The 22,567-nt window shown below is 39.7% G+C and overlaps 1 protein-coding gene across 9 annotated transcripts in view; it reads left to right on the plus strand.

Moving 5' to 3' along the window:
* Positions 1-22,567, plus strand: part of LOC128868364 (serine/threonine-protein kinase N) — a 165,100-nt gene that overhangs the window by 84,844 nt on the left and 57,689 nt on the right. For 5 of the 9 annotated variants that reach the window (XM_054110364.1, XM_054110366.1, XM_054110370.1 and 2 more), the window contains exons 2-4: positions 224-674; positions 8,387-8,702; positions 16,079-16,620. In XM_054110364.1, coding sequence (XP_053966339.1) covers positions 414-674; positions 8,387-8,702; positions 16,079-16,620 — 1,119 coding nt within the window. In that variant the 5' untranslated portion in view covers positions 224-413. The remainder of the gene's footprint in view (positions 1-223; positions 675-8,386; positions 8,703-16,078; positions 16,621-22,567) is intronic. The other 4 variants (XM_054110369.1, XM_054110368.1, XM_054110367.1 and 1 more) reach the window with 2 other exon arrangements.

Raw genomic sequence — 22,567 nt, forward strand, 5'->3', positions numbered from 1 at the left:
TACATCAAAACAGCTACCTTTCCCTTATTATTTAGCACAAGGTGGCGCAAATAGCGTACATATAAATCTTTCGATAGGGTGATTAATTTTGCGCCACCTTGTATAATATCTGTGCGTGTGAGTGTGTATGGTGTGAGTCTGTGGTCGCTTATTAGGCACAGTGAAAGTGAGAAAAATGGGTGACAGGTATGGGCAGGTGTTGCTTAATCTAAGCATAAAACAGCGAAAAAATTTACACCGTTTACTAAGTTGACATTTATGAAACAAACAAAAAAAATCATACTTTGTTGAAATTTGAAAATTTTTACCTGCCAAAAAGTTCAACACATCGTTAAACGTCATCGTTAACCGACCAAATTCGCAGCTTTGCTTTAAAGAATAGCCTAGGAATTAGGCACGCGAAGCTCCAATCTATGCATGCATTCTTCCTGCGCGTCAAATCCCATCTCAGCCTACATGGACCATCGTCGACGTCGGCATCTAATTCCCCACGCTCCACTACACCCACCACGCCCGATCCGTCGGGCTCACCGCCCATGGAGCTGCAACGTTCCAAATCGCTGAAATCGATACGCGTGCGCAAAGTGTCCAAAGGATCGTTGAAATCATTGCGTCGCGGCTCTGTATGCGTTACAGTCAGCACACACGCCTCCTCGGTGTTTTATAGTGACGAGGTAAAGTTTGCATACATTTGTTGATAGTTGTTGTAATTATATGATGTGATGTATTAATGCACCTAAAATATATTAATAAAATTGTATGAGGGGCGGGAAATGTAAAAAAATCATTAAAATTTTAAACTTCTTTGCAGATAAAATTGGGCGCTTTTTTTCATATAAAAAAAGATGTCCGTCAGAAAAAAATCTCAAAAATTAATGAAAATTTTCAGCCACTGCAAACTTCCACTCTATTATCTAAAATTGAATGGGCCATAAAACTGCATATCAAACATTTTTTTAAGAACTCTCAATAAAAAATTGGAAATTTTTATGCAAACTTATAGAATTTTCTCAACATAAAATTTGAAAGTTTTATGAAAATTTATAGAATTTTCTTAAAAAAATAGTGGGTATGCAGTTCTATTATCCATTCATTCTAGATAATAAAATCGAAGTTTGAAGGGGCTAAACATTTTCATTGATTTTTTTTTTTTTTTTTTTTGCAGACGGATTCGGACATTTTCTTCTCTATAACGAGGGCACAAAATACCATGAAGTCGAAGTGCAAAACTCGTAGAGAATATGAAATAAAACGCTCAATTCTGTCTGCCAAGAAGTTTAAATTTTCAACGAAATTTTTTGGTATTATTTTGCGCAAATTAAAAAAAATAGTTAAAATTAAATAAAAAAAAGTAATTGAAAAAACATCCCATTAAATCATACTTGTATTATTTAGAACGCAGGTGTATGCATTTACTGTAGTGGCCAAAATTAAAGCACCCCCTTAGAGGTTTTCTAACAATGCCAAATAATTCAATACAAACCAGTTAAAATTTGGCATAAACATAACGAAAATTATTCAACACTTTTAATATAAAAATCGTAGCTGCAGGCTATTCACCTACCCTGTCAGGAATCAAAATAGATTAACGAAACCAAGGCAGGACTGAGTCTGGTCGAGGCCCTATGCTCCCGAGAGAAGTGAACAAAGAAAAAAAAAATATAAAAATCTGAAATTGAAAATATCCATAGTACTCAAAAATGAAATGGTCAAAACTAAAGCACCCCTACCCCCCTCCCCACCCATTATGTTTGATGACTTCAGCACATCTCTTTGGCGTAGAAGAAATTAAGTTATTAATAACTTCCGGTGATATGTTAAGAACTTGTAACAGACTTCTTTAACAGCTTCAAACAGTGCCTCCTTTGTTGTACAACTTTCTCTTTTAATTTTGAACCTGACGATCTCCCATAAGTTCTCAATCACATTGAATTCGGGAGATTGAGCGGCTAAATCTAAGATTTCTATAGCATTTTGCTGTAACCACTTTTTACAGAGTTCCAGAGGTATGTTTAGGATCGTTATTCTGCTGGAACCTCTATTTTAATGCCATTTCTTCCTAAGCGTACTACAACTTTACATCTTTTAAAATGTCCGTATACATGAAGGGATCCATTCGGTGTTGTTGTAGCAGCATAAATATTCCCCATGTATACCTATACGAGGAATGCTGCTGAAGTGACGATTGTCGTGGGGACGTGAATAGGACCGATTTCTTGTTCAGCGAAGCATCCCCATACCCAAATATTTCCCCCGCCATAGTTAGTAGGCCACCTTACTCGGTTTATACCATCTGAATCTTTTATATTACATTTGGGTTTTTCAGAGAATAACACAGTTTTCCATTTTGGGCATCCAGCTAAGATGAGATGTGGCAAACTTAAGAAAGCAAGACTTTTTATTGGGCGAAATAAATGGCTTTCTCGCTGGTCGTCACATGTGACTGCACAGTCCAGCCGCCACTGTTCGTCTTCTAATGGTTCTTGCACTAGCTGACAAATTTAATTCACTTTTGATTTGATTAGAACAAACTTTAGGATCGCTTTGATTTCTTCTTTTAATTAGGGGGGTCATCATTTTGCCTTGAAGGTTTTCGTGGCCTTCACATGGAGGTGTTCGGGGCATATGCTACACTTCCTCGTAAGCTACAGACGCTCTAGTATTCTTAAAAACTTTAAGTTCACCCCCATGGTTCTGGATCATTGTACATTTTCGCGCTAGGTCCGAGAAGAACTTTTTCCATTCAACTTCAATCAAGGGAGTAGTGGGCGGGATGTATGGTAACAATTGGAGGCAGGGCACGGCAAACATGTTTACGGATGGCTAGAAGTTGGTTGGACGAGTTGGTGGAGAAGTATTCTGCGAGGAGCTCTCCATCAAGCTCAAATTTAGGATTCTGTACCACTCTAGTGTTTTCCAAGCAGAGGTAGACGCAATTACGGCAGCAGTGGATAGGTTGGATGTAAATCTACTTCGACATCCAAGCGGCAATTAGGGCCTTGGGCTCGTTGTTTGTGCGTTCGAAATTAGTCGGGGGATTATGCCTGATTTCTCTCTCGATTGCATCCGAATACTTCGATTATAGGCTCATTTGTGCTCCCAGTCACGGCGGCATAGAGGGAAACTGCTAGGCTGATGAGCTGGCTAGACAGGGGACCCTGGATTGGGGTTCCCTAGATAAGCTGTGGTCTACTGCTGAAAAGATGGATATCGCGTCAACACAGCGAGCGCTGGGTCAGTGCGCCGAAGTGCAAAGTAGCGAGATCCTTTTGGCCATGGGAGATCGGGGAAGCTCGATAGAACTTCTAAAGCCAACAAAGTCGCAGTTCTCGAATTTGGAGGGTATCCTTATCGGACATTGTCGGTTAAGTATCCATGAGGTGAGGCTTGAGATTGCTTCAAGTCCTTGCCACAGAAGCTGGAGGTGGAACAATCTCAGCACCTTCTTCTCAGCTGCCGTGTTCTCGTCAGGCAAAAGTTTAGACATCTGGTCTCTCACGTTTACGTTACACCAGCGTATATTGTGGGTTAAAATATCATCACCTGGTGAAATTCATCAGTAGCTTCGAAGTGAATAATACGAACGTAAATCGCCACCCTTCTTCCTGTCTGGTTTCTTCCCTTCTCCTTTCTTCTCCACTCCCCTCCTCCTGTATGGTATTACAACGGACAAATTTTGAATATTTGTCCAAGTGAGTCCCTCGCAAGGGGCAGCCATTTATCCTAACCTAGTTTTGACCATTTCATTTTTCAGTACTTTGGATATTTTCAATGTTAGTTTTTTATTTGAGGTTAAGTTAGGTTTGGCAGCCGCATCGCACATAGGGACAGCGATGTCACTTATACCATGAGATGGACCCGTTGTGAGCCGCAGGGGCTGGGCTTCCTGACCTTTGGACAAACCGTAAAAGGTTGTTGGTACCTAAAATGTGTAGATCATCCATATCCATTAAGTAGTAGGATCTTAAATATTGGTTGCTGGTTCTGGCTAGAGCCGGACATGTGCAAAAAAGGAATTGAATTGTTTCCAACTCCTCCTCATTCCTATAGCTACGACAGCAATCATGCATGTAAACGCCTAATCACCTTGCGTGATTTCCTTCGAGACAATGTAAACTATTAAGGTCCTAATTTGAAGTCTGCTCAATTTTATAATATTCTTGGATAGCCGTAAATTTAGCCTTGGTCATGTTTGCCTAGCAATTTCGTAGGTATTGGCACTAAACTTTGATTTACCGAATTGATTAGTGCGTTTACAATAAGAAGCTTACAAGTTTTATATTAAAAGTGTTGAATGATTTTCGTTATGTTTTATTAATACCAAATTAATAAGAAAAACAGGGTGTAAAATATGCAAAATTTTAACTGGTTTTTATTGAATTATTTGGCATTGAAGAAAATAGAAATCCTGTAAGAGGGTGCTTTAGTTTTGGCCAATACTGTATGCGTAGGTGAGTACAGGGCGGCGGGTACTGCTTTGAGGTGGAATCTTCGCCATTTCGTGTCACACTTATTAGGTTAAAGTACAAACTACTTACATGACAGCATATATGTATGTGTGTACATGTATATAAATACACCCCTGCATTGGCAATGGAAGCCTCTAAAGTGAGGTTTTTTTGCATTATAAATATATTCATATTATGGTATTGGCGCGTAAGGATTTGTTTGTTTGGTTGTCTTCTTTCATATTCCATTTCCATGTGGTTGGTTTTTTGCTTTTTGCTTTCATCGTTTATTTGTAAATGTTAATTTATCGCATATTGTTTTCTTGGCCATGAAAATTAATTCAATTATTCTACTTTTTCATGTTGCTTGCATTACAAGCAGTGTGCGTGTGTTTTTTTTTTTGCGTGTGTGTGTGTGTGCATCTGTGTGTGTGTGTGTGTGTGTGTAATGTTTGCGTCCATTCGCCTTCTGCTAGTTATAGTTCGAGTTGCCAGCCCATCTGACCATTCGTTTACATATATATGTATATGTGTGTGTAGTACATGTTAACATGTTTACATATTTGTTTTTACTTTTTCCAATTTTGATGGATATATCGTTTTTAAAATTGCATTAGTTTGTTTGTAGACTATGTGCATGGAATATAAGTGTGTATGCGTGTGTGTGTGAGTTTGTAATAAATGCCAAGTGCATGTTACCGTTTTGCTGTTTATGGTTCAAGTGCCTTTGCGATTACGCGTACGCCTTTGTCTATGGCTTTATCGCACGTACGTAGTTATGTGTGTACTCCTATGCCATACGCGCACCTGTGCATTTATGTATGTATATATGTGTGTGTGCATTTGTAGTTTGTAAAAATGTATGACTAAGGTATTTCTATTTTTGTATATTGCGATGTTCGAATGGAATAAAATTACATCATTAAAATTAATAAATTATAGTCGATATATAAAAAATAATAAAAAAGAGCGTTGCACTATCAAATATGAAATTATAGCACAACTACCCACTGGTTTATCAAAGGGCAAAGCCCAACCGCGTCTCATCCTTACTTTGCAGGGCTAAAAAGCTAAAAAAGAAAAATGAAAAAATTTAAAGGTTTAGGGGTAGTCAGAGGCCCAAAAAACTGATGATTTCCAATAATTTTTTTTGTTAGTCAGTTGCTTTATTTTACAAAAATAAAAACATAGCATTAATTAATCATGTTTCGACTTGACTTTAGTAAAATTTCAAAAAAAAAAATAAATAATAATAATTGTAAAAGTTATCGCTGTTTGTGTGGATCTCGTTTATCCAGAAGTCCCTTGCGGTTATCATCACAAGTCCTTGGACATTCATCTAAAATCACTCGGACAAGAGAAATTAGTTTTATTAATAGATAATCTAGAGCGTGATCGAAGCTTTTTTTTCAAAAATTTAGATCTTTTTAAAGAAATAATTGTCGGTTTTTTTCTCGAAAATCTGAAAAATATTTCCTAAGGCCGCATTATTGTTAATTTTGAAAAAAAATCCTTCCATCAGGCACGAGTTTTTTATGTTTTTCAAAAGCAGTATACATTTTACTGAAATCTACCAAGCGGTTTTTAAGTTACAGTGAGCACCAGTTCAAAAATCATAATTTTGAGAAAAACGCTATTAAAGTTTTGCTATCGATTTAAGAGCGTCCAAGCATCCTTTGTTCATTGATGAGTAACTCGAAAAATATTTGTCGGATTCACCTCAAATTTTCACACAATATTTTTAAGATTAATTTCTTTAAGAAAATGCAAAAAAAAAATCCAATTTTCTGTAAATTCTGATTACCCCTAATTACTACTGCAACTACGACCGATGGTTACTCTTGGTTGCTACTAAAGTGTTGCGCCAATCGCCTCTTCATTGCCTGCGTTGACGTCAGTTAGCAACATTAAGGGCGGTCAGGTCATCGTTGACTTGGTCTATTCAACGTAGATGAGGGCAACCTTGTTTGCGAGTTCCACCAGTGCATTTCGAAAAGAGCCCCTTATTTACTGGAGCGTAATTGTTTATTCGCTCAATGTGACCGAGCCAGCGCAGCTGCTGAATTTTAATGCGCTGCGTTACGTTGATCTCAGTGTACAGCGCGTACAGTTCGTGGTTCCATCTTATTCCATATGCACTATGCTCACAAATCGGACCATAGATCCCGCGAAGAATTTTTCTCCCGAAATCTAATAACCGTCCATCCGTGTTCGTCAATGTCCAAGACTTGGCGCCATATGCCATCGTGCATCGAGAGAGGGCTCTGCTTTTTAATTGCCTACCGAGTCGAAAGTAGCACCTGTTGGAAAAGGTTTATTCCACGCTAGATATCTTGGCTGATGTTGTTGTTGGTGTTAATCCTGGATCCTGGGTAGATAAAGCCCTCAACTACGCCGAACTCGTAATTGTCAATTGCAACATGCTGTCCAATACGCGTAGACTTTTTAGTTGTTGCCAGAAGGTACTTTGTCTTGTCCTCATCTACCATAAGGCCCGCTTGACGGCAAAAAATGTTCAACAGTCTCTTTCTCTGCAGGATCCCCACAGCTTCTGCCATGAGGGTTCTACGGAAGTCGAAGTTTCTCCGCATGAGTTTCGATTACCCAGTAAGCGGTGAATACCGCTATGAGTTTGGAAATTGAATGGCGGGGCATCCCCAGCACTTTAAGCGTCCTGCTGCTGTCGTACCGAGGCCGAAGCACACGATAGATTCCACCTGTCTTGAGCTATTTTTCAGAAAGAAACTATGCAGTTTCCCTGTAACAACGGTCAAGGGCACACTGATGGAGACAACTGAAACCAGTTCTGTGGACCCTTTCTTGGCTAGCTCATCGGCAAATTAATTTTCCTATGCTCCTCCTTTGCCCTGGAACCCAGATAAGAACATTTTAAATTCCGTTTTCCCATCTTACCAAAAAAGAGCAGTCTTTACTATCCGCGACCAAATATTTTCCCTCATTTTCCATTTCGCCTCCGATCCACACGTGGCCAGAAGCATTTCACAAGCTTAGAAATTTGTGTACTTGTCCAGCGATCGCTGAGTTGGCGCGAAGCCTCTCTTTCGAGGAACAGACAGCGTGTGGTCAAGGTACCAATCCTCTTCTTTCGCGGGGAAATACCTCACAGGTACCTTGTCTGGCCAGCTGATGCGCCTTGCAGTTTCTCGCAATGTCGCTATGACCAGGAACCCAGATGAGCTTTATGTCCAAGAATTCGGATGCGAAGCCAGGCATTCCCTGACCAGTTTCGGATGCGCCTTCATTGAGCCGAGGGCGTAATGGCCGCTTTGCTATTGGATCAAATATTTACTGGCTTGACAGTTAATACGCAGTTGAGTAGCCAATCTGCTCCTTTTTTGATTGCCGCTTTATGTGCTTGGAACACATATATTGCAGTGGCTCGGTGACCTGAATTTGAGTCTGATGGGGAGCTCCTCGCAAAATATGTCTCCGTCCAACTTCGAGCCATCCGTGAACAGATTCACCAGGCCCTGTCTCCAAGTGTAGCCCTCCGTCCACTCCTCGCTTGACGGAACGTGAGTGAAGAATGTTCCCCTTGGACTAAGCGAGGGTCTACATTGACGTTTCTAAGTTTACTGCCTAAGAATACACCTACTGAAATCTCAGGGAATAATTAAAAATAAATATTATTATTTAAATAATGTATGTATATCTCAAGTTGAAAACTAGGAAAATTTCTATAAACATTAAAAAAATAAAAAAAATTGTTGACGTTTAACGACAAGGGCGTCAGGTGGCCCAATATTCTACAGCCTTTCCTATTTCACAATTGCTATACTGCATTCTTGTCTTTTTTTGGCTGCCATACAGTGTATTTAGAGAACTGTTTTCCTTGCTGCTATAATATTTACTTATATAATATAATTATATTTATTTGATAATTTTTTAATTTATTAATATTTTCATTTTATTTTTAGGGTGACTACATTAAACATCCCGTCCTTTACGAGCTCAGCCACAAATATGGCTTCACCGATAATTTGCCCGAGAGTGCGCTGCCCAATCGTCTCGAGGAAATCAAGGAGGCGATACGTCGGGAAATTCGCAAAGAACTTAAAATCAAAGAAGGTGCCGAAAAGTTGCGCGAAGTCGCCAAAGACCGACGTTCCTTGAGCGATGTGGCATCAATTGTGAAGAAAAGCAATAGCAAATTGGCCGAGCTGAAGTCGGAATTGCAAGAATTAGAAAGTCATATTCTACTAACGCAAGGCAACTCTGTGAGCAATGGAAGAGGTAAGCAAGGTTTGGATGTGATTACTAGACTTAAACATACAGATACACGTCGAAAAAAACAACTCCCTTGTGATTATAAATTTCGACATTTATTTTCTAAAATTTAATTTTAACTAATTTTTAATAAAAAATTGTACGAATCTCAGAAAATTTTTTAAGATTTGCATCCAACTTTTTTATTAGAAACTTTAGAAAACGTTTGCAGTTTTATAGCACATTCAATTTTAGTCTGAAAGTAGTAGTGAATGTTTGAAGTCCCTCACAAATCGCGTTGATTTAAACTTTTTGTTTTTTGGTGATGCTCGTGTGCTCTCACTAGACATTTTCTAAATTTCCCAGGTCCTCAAAGAAATATTCGCCAAGATATTTGGCACGGCTTCTTTGAAAACGGCACACAATTTACAGAGGAGATGTTGTACTAACTGCATTTCTTCTTCATCTCCACAGTTCCTGCAGGAGCCATTGTGAGGGACACCCATTCTACTGGATGGGGTGGCAATAGTGCAGTGACCCGTTATAACACATGTGAGGATGCTAGCAGACATTTTGTCTTTTTAAGAATCAGTTATGGCCAGAGTGCTGCAATTAGTAGTCAGAGGCCACATTCTATTAGTTTCCGCAATCACGCTCAAGTCAATCACAGTGTACAGTTCGTTTAGAGGAATGCTAATGTCTTCGACCACTCGCTGGAGGTGAAGTTCAGAGCCTTTCCTTGCACACCCACTCGCTTTTTCATTTCCCTCCACTTCAGAGTGGCCGAGGACTCAACATAGTGTGATGTTGTGTTGTTGGATAAGCGAGAGCGACCTTCTGCATTCTTTCACATATCTTGAATTGATGTGCGTTGAGGCCAGTGCCTTGATCGCTGCTTGACTGTCAACAACTGGAGTCCATTAGTCTTATCGTTTTTGCTGCTTTGTCCATATAGTAGATCTAAGCTTGGAAGACTTTACACCGGTCTGGGCGTCTAAAGAAGCAATTTAAAGGAAATTATTCGGACTACACTCCCGATGCAGTGCCATTATACATCTTTGAGCCATCAGTATTCATTTGGTGACCTCTATCAGCTGATATGACTTTGGTCTCTTCTTCTTCTTGATTGGCGCTATAACCGCTTACGCGATTTTGTCCGAGTTTAACAAAGCGCGCCAGTCGTTTCTTTATCGTGCTAACCGGCGCCAGTTGGACACCCCAAGTGAAGCCAAGTCCTGCTCCACCTGATCTCTCCAACGCAGAGGAGGCCTTCCTCTTCCTCTGCTACCACCAGCTGACTCTGGTCTGCCAATCCTTTTATTGACTCTGCTCTGTTTTCAATGCGTCTTGCAACCACTAATAATTGAACTGATGCATGACCGTACGTGTTTTCTTTTAGCATACCTGCTGCTTTAATCCTGGAAGCAGATTTGACCGCTATCCCTTACCATAAATATGACTGGGTGGCATATGTAAGATCACGTCCAGCAGCGCCTGAGACGCCAATCGGAGCGCACCTGTTATTCCTACACAAGCTGAACATTGGACTTTTATGAGATTCTTTAGGTGGGATTGTGTCTGCTGCGCCCCACACCACATAAAATAAGTCAAAATGGGTATGTTGATCGTATATACGGTTTCAGATCCCATTTTTTACCAACTCTCCTCTTACGGATAAAGAGAGCATTACGAGCTTACTTCATCCTTTCCTCGATGTTCCTTTTCAAAGAAAGATTTGAGGCCAGAATTATGCCAAGCTACTTGACATCTATAGACGATAACTAAAAACTCGGTATCTTATATTTTCTAGGGAACAGAACTAGTTCGGTCTTTGCTGGGTTAACCATTACACCACTTGCGATCGCCCACTAAAAAAGTTCCCTTAACGCTGATTGCATGAGCCGGCTGAGAGTCGAGGAAAACTTCCCCTATCGTGATCCTTTCCTTGCTCATAGTAATAAGCCCTTCTTTTAAGGCTAGGCTTTACAGCAACGGCGAGATATATAGGGTCCGGCACTCAAAGTGTAACAAATTAAAAAGTCCATACATTTGGTTTGGAAAATTACTTTTATTCAATTCAAAGTAAAATATATGTGAAAATAATACAAAATTAAGAATCCATTTACTTTTGCTCGATATGACCACCTTCTGCCTTGACTATGGCCTTGAGCCGGTCCAAAAATGAATCGCAAGCTGCCCGAATGTGACTTGCAGGTATTTTGACCCACTCGCGGACAATCGCTTTCTTTCAGCGCCTCGAGACTGGTGAATTTTTTAGTTCCTCTCCTTGCTCCCAAAAATCGCCAAAAGGAATAATCTATTGAATTTGCCTCTGGTGAATTTGAGAGCCAATGTGTGGACGTTATGAAGTTTGAAACGTTGTTTTTTAGCCATTCTTGGTTCCCTCGAGCCTTGTGAGACGATACCGAGTCCTGTTGAAACGTCCATGGTCTGCCACCGAGATGTTTGGCTTCAAAGCAACCTCCAGAATACTTTCCCGATAATATTTCGCACTTAACTTGCCGCCGGGCTCGATAAAAACGATTGGAGAGCGCCCATCTGCGGCTACAGCGGCCCAAACCATTACCTGTGGCGAGTGCTGCCTCCTAGTGGCCAATCGATCACTCAGATTCTCGTATGAACGGTCGGTCAAATAAACCCTATCATTTTGGTAGTTTACGAATTGCTCAGTTTGAAAAGGTTTCTCGTCAGAAAAAACAATGTTCGGAAATTTACCGCTTACGGCCAAGCAAAGCAACTCCTTCGCTCTGTCAAGTCTGGCATGCTGCTGCTTTGGTGTGAGATCATGCGTCTTTTGGATCTTGTAAGACTTGACTTTGAGATCATTTTTTGGTATGCGGCGGATGCTACGGTCAGATATTTTCAGTTCTGTCGCCATTTGATTGGCACTTCGTCGAGGATTTCGCTCAAGTCGCTTCTTCACTTTGTGAACCATTTCACGTGACGTTGCAGTCTTTGGATAACCACCTCCATGACGTTTCGCGATGCTACCAGTATCGCTGGAACGAGTAATGGTGCGATAAACAAAAACTGTATTTACTTTAAGGTGTTCGAGCTCACGAACAATCGCTGGTTGTGGTTTTCCAGCCAAATATAATGCGATTACACTATTACGTTTGAAATCCATTACTGACTTTCCTTTTTTGCGTTTACTATCGGCAAAATACTTTCGCGCGCTTGTAAACAATACTCTGGACTGTCATTTAGCCAATTTACAGACAGCTGATGCCCGTGCATCTTTGGTGCGATCTGAAGTTGGTTACACTTCGAGTGTCGGAGCCTGTATATTATATATTTGATGGCTTAAAGTAGTTTGAATTATTTTATAATACTTGATTTGGAAATAAAATTGAATCAAAACTGCAATACCATATAAGAGCTCATGTGCGATAAAGGGTTAAGTGTGTATCCGAACTTTATTACTCACAACTGTACATGCCTACACAAATCTGCAAAACGTGGCATGGCGAATATTCAAGTTTTATAAAATCATTTCTAAAAATTTTTAATATCATTTAATGAGTAGGTTGTAGGTTGGTCAGAATTTTGACATTCTTTAAGATCACTAATTAAACTTCAATCCATTTAATTGATACCTTTCATCCTCGTTTATCTCTGCAAAAATTTCCATTTATATGCCAACGAGAATACTAACAGCACAGTGTTTCTGCTCATTCATGAAAACCAATTCGTAGGCACAAGGGCTTACTTACTCTCCTTGGATTTTTTTCATATTCTCCGGCAGTGTTATGAATTAGAGCAACAGTTGGCAAATAGCCAGGGTGAGATGAAAATAGTCCATTGTTGTTATGACCTCAGATGTGTCTATTCATGATTACGTGAATAAAAAAATAAATTGAACGAATAGAATGGACGGATGGTTGACTGGTTGGCTGGATGGAATACATAAATGCGACAGAGTGGGGTACTTGCTTATTATGTAATCCACTATATTTCGTCATCGCTTCTATTATTCTAGATGGGCACTTGTAATTGTAATGGTATTTACACATGTCGAGTTCCTGCACATACATATACGAGTACAATTGTGAATACAAAAATAGCTCATACCTTAGTAATTTTATTTTGATGATACATAAAGTGTTTTTTGAAGGGCCAAAAAACTAACAATAAAGCCGTAAAGACTTCCAGGATTATATGAGTGCCGAGTCGCGATGATTAATTTCATTGAGTTGAGATGTGAGAATTTTTTAATGCAAATTAGTTCATTGAGTGTTTGTAGCATTAAATTTTATAGTTTTACTACACCCGAACTTTAAAACTTTGAATAACATTTTAAGTAAAGAGTGATCCGTTTAGAGGCAGGGGATTTTAAATTGAAATAAAAAAAAACGAAAATTCAAATTGAGGGGGCAATCTTTTTATTTTTTTGAAGAACCATTTGTGTCACTTATTTTTTAAAGATAACCCCTTTGCAATGTTCGCCGCAACTGCGCCATAATTCGGCCATCCGTAAACACCAATTTCGATATCTCGTGAATAACTTTAATAATGTTGGCGTCCAATGCCTCCATCGAAGCTGATTTATCCCCAAAGCATTTAGACATTACATACCACCACAAATCGGCAAATTCACCAATCCACTGGTCCAAGACGAGAGATAAATTCCTGACCGAAACGACGACGCAGTAAATTCATTGTTTCACGGGCTGTATGGCAAGTATCGTCGTCTTGTTGGAATCAAATGTTGTGGAGATTACGGGTTTCAATTTTCGACATCAAAAAGATTTTTATCATGACGCGAAAGCGTTCGCCATTCACAGTTACATTGGCGCCAGCTTCGTCTTTGAAGAAACATGGGTCGATTATTTCTGCAGCCGATAGGCCGTACCAAATGACTGTTTTCAATGGATGTAATGGGTGTTCTTGAATGACTTTGGAATCCTCTTCAGTCCAAATACGAAAATTTTACTTATTGATGTAGCCATAAAGCCAAAAAAGAGTATCTTTGCTGAACGAAGTTCGGGTCCCAAAATGCGGATCTTCGGCGAGTTTTTCAGACGCCTAACAACTGAATTTATGACGCTTTGGAAAATTAGTCATCTTGGGTTAGCTGTATTTTATACGCTTTCAAAGCAAGATCTTTGGGTAAAATCGCCCAAGTAGTGCCATAAGATAGGCCAAGTTGTTGAGATCGGCGCCGAATCGATTCTTCGGCTAACTCCCATTTACAGCCGCAATATTCTCTTCACTTCGGGCTGTACGTAGTCTAATCGGTCGAGACTCAGCGAATAATGTAAAATTATTCTTAGCTTAGCCGATGATTTGCCGAATAGTGCGTTCGCCAGGACGGTTACGTCCACCATAAGATGGCTTGAGCGCGCGATGAAAATTTCCACAGAGCGTCAATGAATACTGAAAAAAGTTATGTATTTAGTTTGACAGTAGTCACGCGTGATCTGTTAAAAAACCCTATTGGAAAAAGAACCTCCTACTCAGATTGGGTGCCTCGCCTTTATTAGGGTGCCTCGCCAAAAACAAGTAGGTAGGTAGGTGAAATGGTTGGTTGGTCCCCACAACTTCTGCAGTGGGGGTTAAATGGTAACCCTAGCTTTTTCGCGTGTGTGCCGATCGTCCAGTGACCGGTAAACAAAGGTACGAGTTTGGAAACTGAATTGCGAGGAGCCCAAAGGGCTTTCTGAGTTCAAGAAAGGAGCTCCCCCTTTTCTGCGCTTTCCTGAGAAATAATTGTGCAGTTCTCCTTTAACAAGAGTCAGGTGGATGCCGATGACTGGGTAGGAATTCTGTGAGGCCAATCCAGTCTCCTTCCTGACAAACTCATCTACAATTTCATTTCCCTCTATTGTTCTATGTCCTGGAACCCAGAGAAATGCCACCTGCACACCCAATAGATATGATCTCCTCCTTACAAGAGTTTACTAGTTTCGTTCTTCACCATGGCGTCGTCAGAGCTTTGTTCGCGGCTTGACTATCGGCGAAAATGTTAATATCTACCTCGCTCTCGCATTCCCTAAGCATTTTGCATGCCTGCAGGATCGCAAGGTCTTCTTTCTGCTTGAAAAACACTAGCAGTATTCGGCAGTTTAAAGGAGATCGATAAATTGGAGAAAACCTCTGCTCCGACTCCCGATTCCATCTTGGACCAGTCAGTGAAGGCAGAGGTGCAAGCTTCGGTGCAGATTTTCCCCTCGATCCAATACTGGAACCGTCAGTGAAGACAGAGGTGCAAGCTTCGGTGCAGATTTTCCCCTCATATCCAATACTGCCTATTTGGAAAGATTGCCCTAGCACGACCCTTCAACTCCAGTTTGCGGATAGAGAGATCTGTTCGAAGTTCTGAGAAATACAGTGTAAACTGACCGAAAATTCTACCATGTCCCTTGAGAGATTGCCTCCATAGGCCAACGTCCTTTAACCTGATTCCACTTTGAGCTGCGAAGTGAAAGTTGATAGGAAGCAGGTGCAAAACGACATTCACGGCAGCAGTTTAGTGATATTATAGCCCTTCCGAAGAGCTTCCCACCAATCCATACGTTAAAATTGGCAAAGCCACTGCGTTGTACATCCACAGCACGAACTGTGGCTTGAGTCTCCATTTTTTACCGAACATAGATTTGCAGGAGCAGAAGGCTGTACTGGCCTTCTTTACCCGATTTTCAATGTGTAGCTTCCAATGGAGTTTGGAGTCAAGTATCTCTCCAATATACCTAACTTCCGATGAAAGCGGGAGAACGTGGCAGTTAACACTAAACCTACCGATATTTTATGTATTCCTATTCCTACCAAAGTGGGTCAAATGACCCGTCTTAAAAATATTATATATATTATTAAGATCACATATATTTCTCGGTAAAACAATTAGCAAGAGAAGAATAAATTTTGAAAAATACATTCGATGTATTTTTTAATAAAAGTCGTGAAGGCAAACGACGATTTAATAATGTTATTTCTAAGAACTTCTGACAAAAAGTTTAAAATGGGTCATTTGGCACGTCCATGGTAGGTTTAGTGTTAAATTTAGGGAGTCGCAAGGGTGGATGTTTATATTTTCTGGTAAATAGCACTAGCTTCGTTTTGTCAGAGTTGACTCGGAGGCCGCAAGTGGTAGCCCAGCGACTGAGTACAGCTAGTGACGCTTGACTTCTTTAAGTTTAACAATACGAAAAAGAAGCTCACAGCGTGTCGCCAGTACGGGAAACAAAACCCTTCTCTCTTCTCCGTTCGTCCTTCTTGCACGAACAAAATATTTCCTTTCCAAATGTTTTCCTGTGTAAATTGGGACTTAGCAGTACAATCCAATATTTGATCCGTTTTACAATTATGGAACTCCCATACATATATACATACGTACTTTTAATTTGCCTCTTTGGAAATCTATCATGCGCCTGTTTATCTTTCAGATGGATATTCTTCCAATTTATCCACGCCAACCTCCACCTTAGGTGGCAGTGTCAGCAGCGCTAGCTTGAGCGGCGGCAATGGCGGGCTTATTGGTGGTGGCCACGAACAGCTTTCAGCGAACGACAAGATGCTCATCTCACTCGAGAAGCAATTGAATATCGAAATGAAAGTGAAGAATGGCGCTGAGAATATGATACAGTCATTGGCCAATGGCCATCATGGACGCGACAAGAAGCTCTTGGCCGAGGCGCAACAAATGTTGGCTGATTCAAAGGCGAAAATTGAATTCTTGCGGTTACGCATCCTCAAAGTGAAGCAAAACAAGGAGCATGCTCATAAGTTATCCGTGCAGGCAGCTATTGCGGCCAGTGGTGATGGCGAGAATGGTGGTCAGCCGCAGCGGCTGGAGACGACGCTCGAAGAGCGTATCGAGGAGTTGCGGCACCGCTTACGCATAGAGGCCGCTGTGGTAGATGGAGCAAAGAATGTGATACGTACACTACAGAATAATAAAGTACCCGATAAGAAGGCCTTGCAGGAGGTAAGTGGGCAACATTTCTTTTTAAATATGTTTTTGGATTGGTTATCGTGTTTGATGTTTTGCATTATTTGCTGATCGAGTGATATTTTTTTTTAAATGAAGGGAAGAAGCAGGTAAATACGTATTTCAGAATCTTATCAGAAACGTATACTTATTTTCCGATTATTAAGTCGAAATTCTTCGCATTTTAAAAAACATAAACCGATAACGAAAGTTCATTCGGGCTAGCGGGCGATGCTACGCGGATCAAAATTAATGAATATATTTCTGCTTTGCCAGTCAGATGATCAAAACATGAGGTACTTATAAATTCTCGCGGTACTAAAGTGGCAATTAGTGGTGCGTAGTGGTGCAATTTTTGTCATAAAACACGAATAATTTGCACTAAGCCAATTAATTTTTCGTCGTTCATTTCTAATATTCAAATTTTGTATCGGAAATATGCTTACGGTAACGGTTCAATAGATACATACGGCAACGGTTATGGCTATGGCACGTATAATACTTTACAGTGATGCCAGCTGACTGCTATGGTTATGGTTATGGCGTTATGGTGCGGCACCACTAATTGCAGCTTTAGTACCGAGAGAATTTATAAGTACCTCATTTTTGAATTGTCTGGTTGTCATAGCAGGGTTAGATTCATTAATTTCGATCCGTGTAGCATCGTCCGCTCAGCCATCCGTGTAGCTCAGCCATCACCGTAAGGGCTTTTCAACAATACCCTACTATGTTCTTAAAATCTTATTCTAAGACTCCAAAAAGACTCCTAAACTTCCTATAAGTCTTAAGATATGCTGTCAAGCCTCATATACAGTGCATTTAATAACTATATCACCGGAACTTATTGACAAGTTGTGACAAAAAAAAAACCAAAATTTTATAGTTCATTTTCCTACAAAAATAAATCCAACTTTCAAACGTTGCGCAAATTATAATATAATAAACAATTTTTTTTCTTAAAGTTTTAGCAAAAATTTCAAACTGTAAAAATTCTTAAAAAAATTGCAGGATTATACCCCATTGAATTTTGTTACATAAAATTCCAGTTTGTTGTAGCTAATAGCGTTGATTATTGATTTTTTTGTTTTTGCTGGCGGTCTTCTGAATTCTCTCCATATAAAAATGTTTCAAATATTCGTTATATGGAAGAAAATGCATAGAGAACGATTGAATATCGGATTTTAAGGCCGAACCCACCCGAACCGAACTGAAATTTTGTGGTCGAAAATGGCCGAAGCTGAAGTTCTTCTTCTTCTTCTTCTTGATTGGCGCGATAATTGCTTGCGCGATTTTGGCCGAGTATAATAAATCGCGCTAGCTTTTTTTTCTCGTGGTCACCGGCGCCAATTGGACACACCTTTGGATCTATATCGTCGTGAAGCTCATACAGCACATTGTTCCATCGCCTGCGCTAATCGCTAATGTGCAAAGGTCCAAAAATCTTCTATGTTCTCCGTTTTTTATTTTAACTGTTACTAGTCGTCGTGACATCGAATTCACGAGTGACTGAAGGACACTAAGTACAATGTTTTCCCATTCCTATTGAATAGCTTTTTCAAGGTGGAATAGGCCTTTATAAACTTGCTTGATAAGAATACTCCAGAGGTTCTCTATTGGGTTTTGGTGTGGACCAACTGCGGGTCACTGTAGGACACAGGAATATTTTTCGACGCCAGAAACTCCTTGGTACGCTTACCGCCGTGGATTGAAGCATTGCACTGTAGATACGTACAAGACTCACCGTGAAATTATTCGACAAAATGCAATAAAACATTATCCAAGACCTCAACGTAGTATTCTGCGTACATTTTATGCGAAATTAAAAAAAATGGAGTATTGCCACGGTAGCTAAAACACGCCAGGCCATAAGAGAGTCACTGGGGAAGTTTCGGCGGTGACGACGACAAACACCGTAGCTTTCGAATATTTCGCCAATACTTCTGATAACCATCAAGCCTATCGAGATTATATTTTTTTTATCGCTAAAAATTATGGATTGCCATTCATTGGCGCAGAACTTACCTTCTGCTCAAATATGAACGAGACGTTATCAATAAAATATGGCAAAAATAAATTTTTTGTTTTTTGGTAGGACTGTTATAAGCTTATATGGCAAATTTCAGCGTGATATGTCACATAGTTTGTTTTCTGTGCTACTGTAAACAAGTCAAGCTCGAGTGTGTTCTTCGAATTTAACGATGGAAATTCAAGTTGAACAAAGAATTTGTTTGAAATTTTGTTATTCCAACAAAATTTCGGCTTCATACGCCTTCGCGTGCACGTGTTTTCCAGTGGTACAAATCGTTCAAAGAGGGCCGTACATCGGTTGAAAACTTGCCTCATGAACGTCGTCCAGCAACATCAGTAAACGACGAAAACATCGGAAAAGTAAAGGAAATTGTGCTTGAAAATCGCACAAATCGCAAAATCGGTTAACGCTGAATATTATTTAGACGTTTTAAAGCGTTTGCGCTAGAACATTCGTCTTAAAAAGAAGAAATTGTGGGACAACAAGTCCCATCACGATAATGCACCAGCTCACACAGCACGTCTTGTTCGCGATTATTTGAACAAAAATAATGTTAATATCGTTCCGCAAGCACCGTATTCGCCTGATATGGCTCCATGTGACTTTTTCCTGTTTCCCAAGCTCAAGTTGCCGCTCCGTGGAAAACATTTTGAGACAATTGAAGTCATAAAAGAGAATTCGAAGAACACACTCGAGCTTGACTTGTTTACAGTAGCACAGAAAACAAACTATGTGACATATCACGCTGAAATTTGCCATGTGAGCTTATAACAGTCCTACCAAAAAACAAAAAATTTATTTTTGCCATATGTCATCCGCGGACCGTTTTATTGATAACGTCTCGTTCATATTTGAGCAGAAGGTATGATTATCGAGACTAGCGCTTTGTAGGGTGGAGTAAGCTTCGGTTAGCTATATTTGATATTTTAAATTCGCATCTTCACTCAAAATTTGCTATATTCTTCTCTTTGTAACGTTGAGAGAAAGTTCGCATCTATTTTTCTACTTTTATTTAAACAAAAAACAATAATTATATGAATAAGCCAATCAATTATATTTATATTCGCCGTTGCTTGTTGCCGTTTCTTCCCACCTCTCGTCCAATTTGTTGACGTTGTCTCACCAAAAAAACGCCTGGTCTGGTGTTAAAGAAGTTGTTCAACCAGTTTTTAAGGATTTCTCTGTTATCGAGGGCAACGCCCTGCATATGTTTGACAGGGAACGGAAAAGATGGTAATCGGTCGGTGCAAGCTCCAGAGAATACGGCGCATCCTGAAGGACATCCATTCGAGCTCTTGGAGCGCGGCTTTGACGGCTTGTGCAACATGGGGCCTGGCGTTGTTGTGAAGGAGTATGGTTTATTCATGTCGATCAGGTCTTTTCAGTCGAATAGTCTCATACACGCGGTGTAGTTAGGCAACGTAGAGCTCCTTGTTGACCTCGGTATTCTTTGCAAGCATTTCCAAGTGCACCATGCTCTCCGAGTCCCGGCTGGACTCTCGACTTTGGCGTGTCTCCTGTAGCCACCCACTCCTTTCTTTGCTTCATATTGATGTATGGGCACCATTTCTCATCTTCCGCGACGATTCGGTACAAAAAGCGCTGTTTATGATTGCGTGTTGCTCAATGGCGGGCGCGATGCTGTGAAGCAATTTGAAGGCGCCTTCTTTTGTTTTCTTCGTTGAGCTCTTGAAGCACCCAGGCTCCCAATTTGCGAAGATGAGGAGTCTATAGAACATCTCATTATCGAATGTCCGGGTTTGACGCATAGAAGGAAAAAGTTTTTAAACAAGTTCATGCTTATAGCTGAAGACCTTCAATCTCTCCCTCAGAAGGAGCTGGTACAATTCATAAGCATACTTAACAGTCAATAGACAGCATAAGGTGCACAATAGATCAATATGGTCACAGTGCTAAAGGGCCATACCTTAACCCTTTACAACCATTAACATTTAACCCAATTTTGCGATGAATCCCATTGAATGGAGGTGAGTGAGAATCGGTTTTTGATCGCAGCACATTTTTTCCGCCAATTCATAACCGTCGACGTCAAAGTCGCCATTTTTGAACTCTGCAAACCATTTTCGTGCTGTAAACACGCCTATGAGACCGTCTCCTCACACGTTGAAAATGCATCCCAGCCCGCTTCGGCAGCTTTTTAGCCCCGATGAAAAGCAAAGAAGAGCAGGTGTCGAAAATGCTGATTTTTTCCTCCTGGGTACTGCATTTCTAAGCCTCAAAACTAATAAAAAATTAAATAACTCAAAAATAGAATTAACATAGTTTTGTAGAGCAGAAAGAGTACTATTGAATGAATACTTATCCTTTGCCAAACAGCAAAGAAATCCTTGTAAAATAAAAGAAAATAGTTTGTTATTATTATTAGCGTTGTCCCACAGAAGTTTGTTCAATAGATGAACTTCACCTGGATAATTCCAGTTTGCCACCAAACTATTTTTTCACGTTGCATTCACCCGTAAATAAAAAGCTTCGAAAAATTTTCTGTTTTTCCAAAAATAATGAGCAGCAATGCATATGCATTTTTTTTGCACGCTGCTCTCCGTTGTTGCCACCTGGTGAAAATTGGGCTAATTGGTTAGCTCCATCATTTTAATTTGCATGAATTTGGTGTGTGCGATCGCCAAAGAAAAACACACACAAACTGAAAGCGAGCTATTTTTTCCGCCGCGAAGCACACAGACCTTGGTCGATCGCCAGGGCTGTGTTGGTTGGTGTACGCATCAGCATCGCGATGTGCACATAAATTTTGCACAAGCCTCAGTTTGTGTATTCCAATAAATTTTTGGTTTTATTTTCACTTGGGTTATTTTTATATAAAAAACAAAATGAGAGAAGGAAAAATAAAAATTTAATTATGTAGAATGAAATATAAAAATGTTGAAAGATTGAGAAAATCTGTCCTGATTATGATGAGGTAGAAGAAGTGTTCTCTTTTAAATTTTGGCAGCGGAATTAAATTTAGCTACTCTAATTAGATGACGGCAAATTGGCCATACATACGCACATATTCTTATATGTATGTATATACGAGGGGGATGACGAAAGTTTGGTGTATTGAATTGAAAAAAAGAAAAACATTTTTTTTAGAAAAAGAAAACATTTTGTTTATTTATTTTTAATCTTCATTGTTTTTTATCAGATTATGATTCCGGAAAAAAGGAAAACATTTTGCTTTATCTTTAATCCTCATTATTTTTTATCGTCTCCAAATAATCACCATTAATTTCAATATAAATATTTTTTAATCGTAAATCCTGAAAAGAGTCCCACTTTTGCAGCTTCTTAAGTTCAGTATTAACCGCATTTATTATCGCTTCATTGCTGCCAACGAATTGTCCTCTCAATTTTTTCTTAATTTTTGTAAATAACCAGAATTACACGGCATCAGGTTCGCAGAATATGGCGATGGGCGAATTTTCGCAATGCCAAAAAAAAAACGTAATGAGGTTACATATCATTTCAGCTCGTTCCTCGTTTTTCGTTTTTTTTTTCCAAGTAAATTTTCGCACAATTTTGGTAAACAGTTTGCAGTATACGAGTATCATTTGGCAGTTACTGTATGAGAAGCATCGAACGGAATAGTAGCAAATATTTGCTGCTCCGGTGAAAAAAAACCGAGATTATCACTTTTGTTGCTGACATTTGCTGCCTCGCTTTCACAGGTGGATTTGCTCCTTTCCGCCTCCATGACTGTCATTTAGTTTCCGGCTCATACTCAAAAAAACAAAGCTACGTCACCTATTATGATCATATTAAAGTTGCGAAACTCTCTGTTTTTGAAGCTTCTTAAAAACTATTGAGCAAATTTTACACTTTACTTCTTTTGGCTCTGATTCAAAATATGTGGAACCCATCGAGCAGATTTCTTTGTGTATTGCAAATCATTGTGCAATA

Source organism: Anastrepha ludens, chromosome 6, assembly GCF_028408465.1.
Source record: "Anastrepha ludens isolate Willacy chromosome 6, idAnaLude1.1, whole genome shotgun sequence".
NCBI lineage: Eukaryota > Metazoa > Arthropoda > Insecta > Diptera > Tephritidae > Anastrepha > Anastrepha ludens.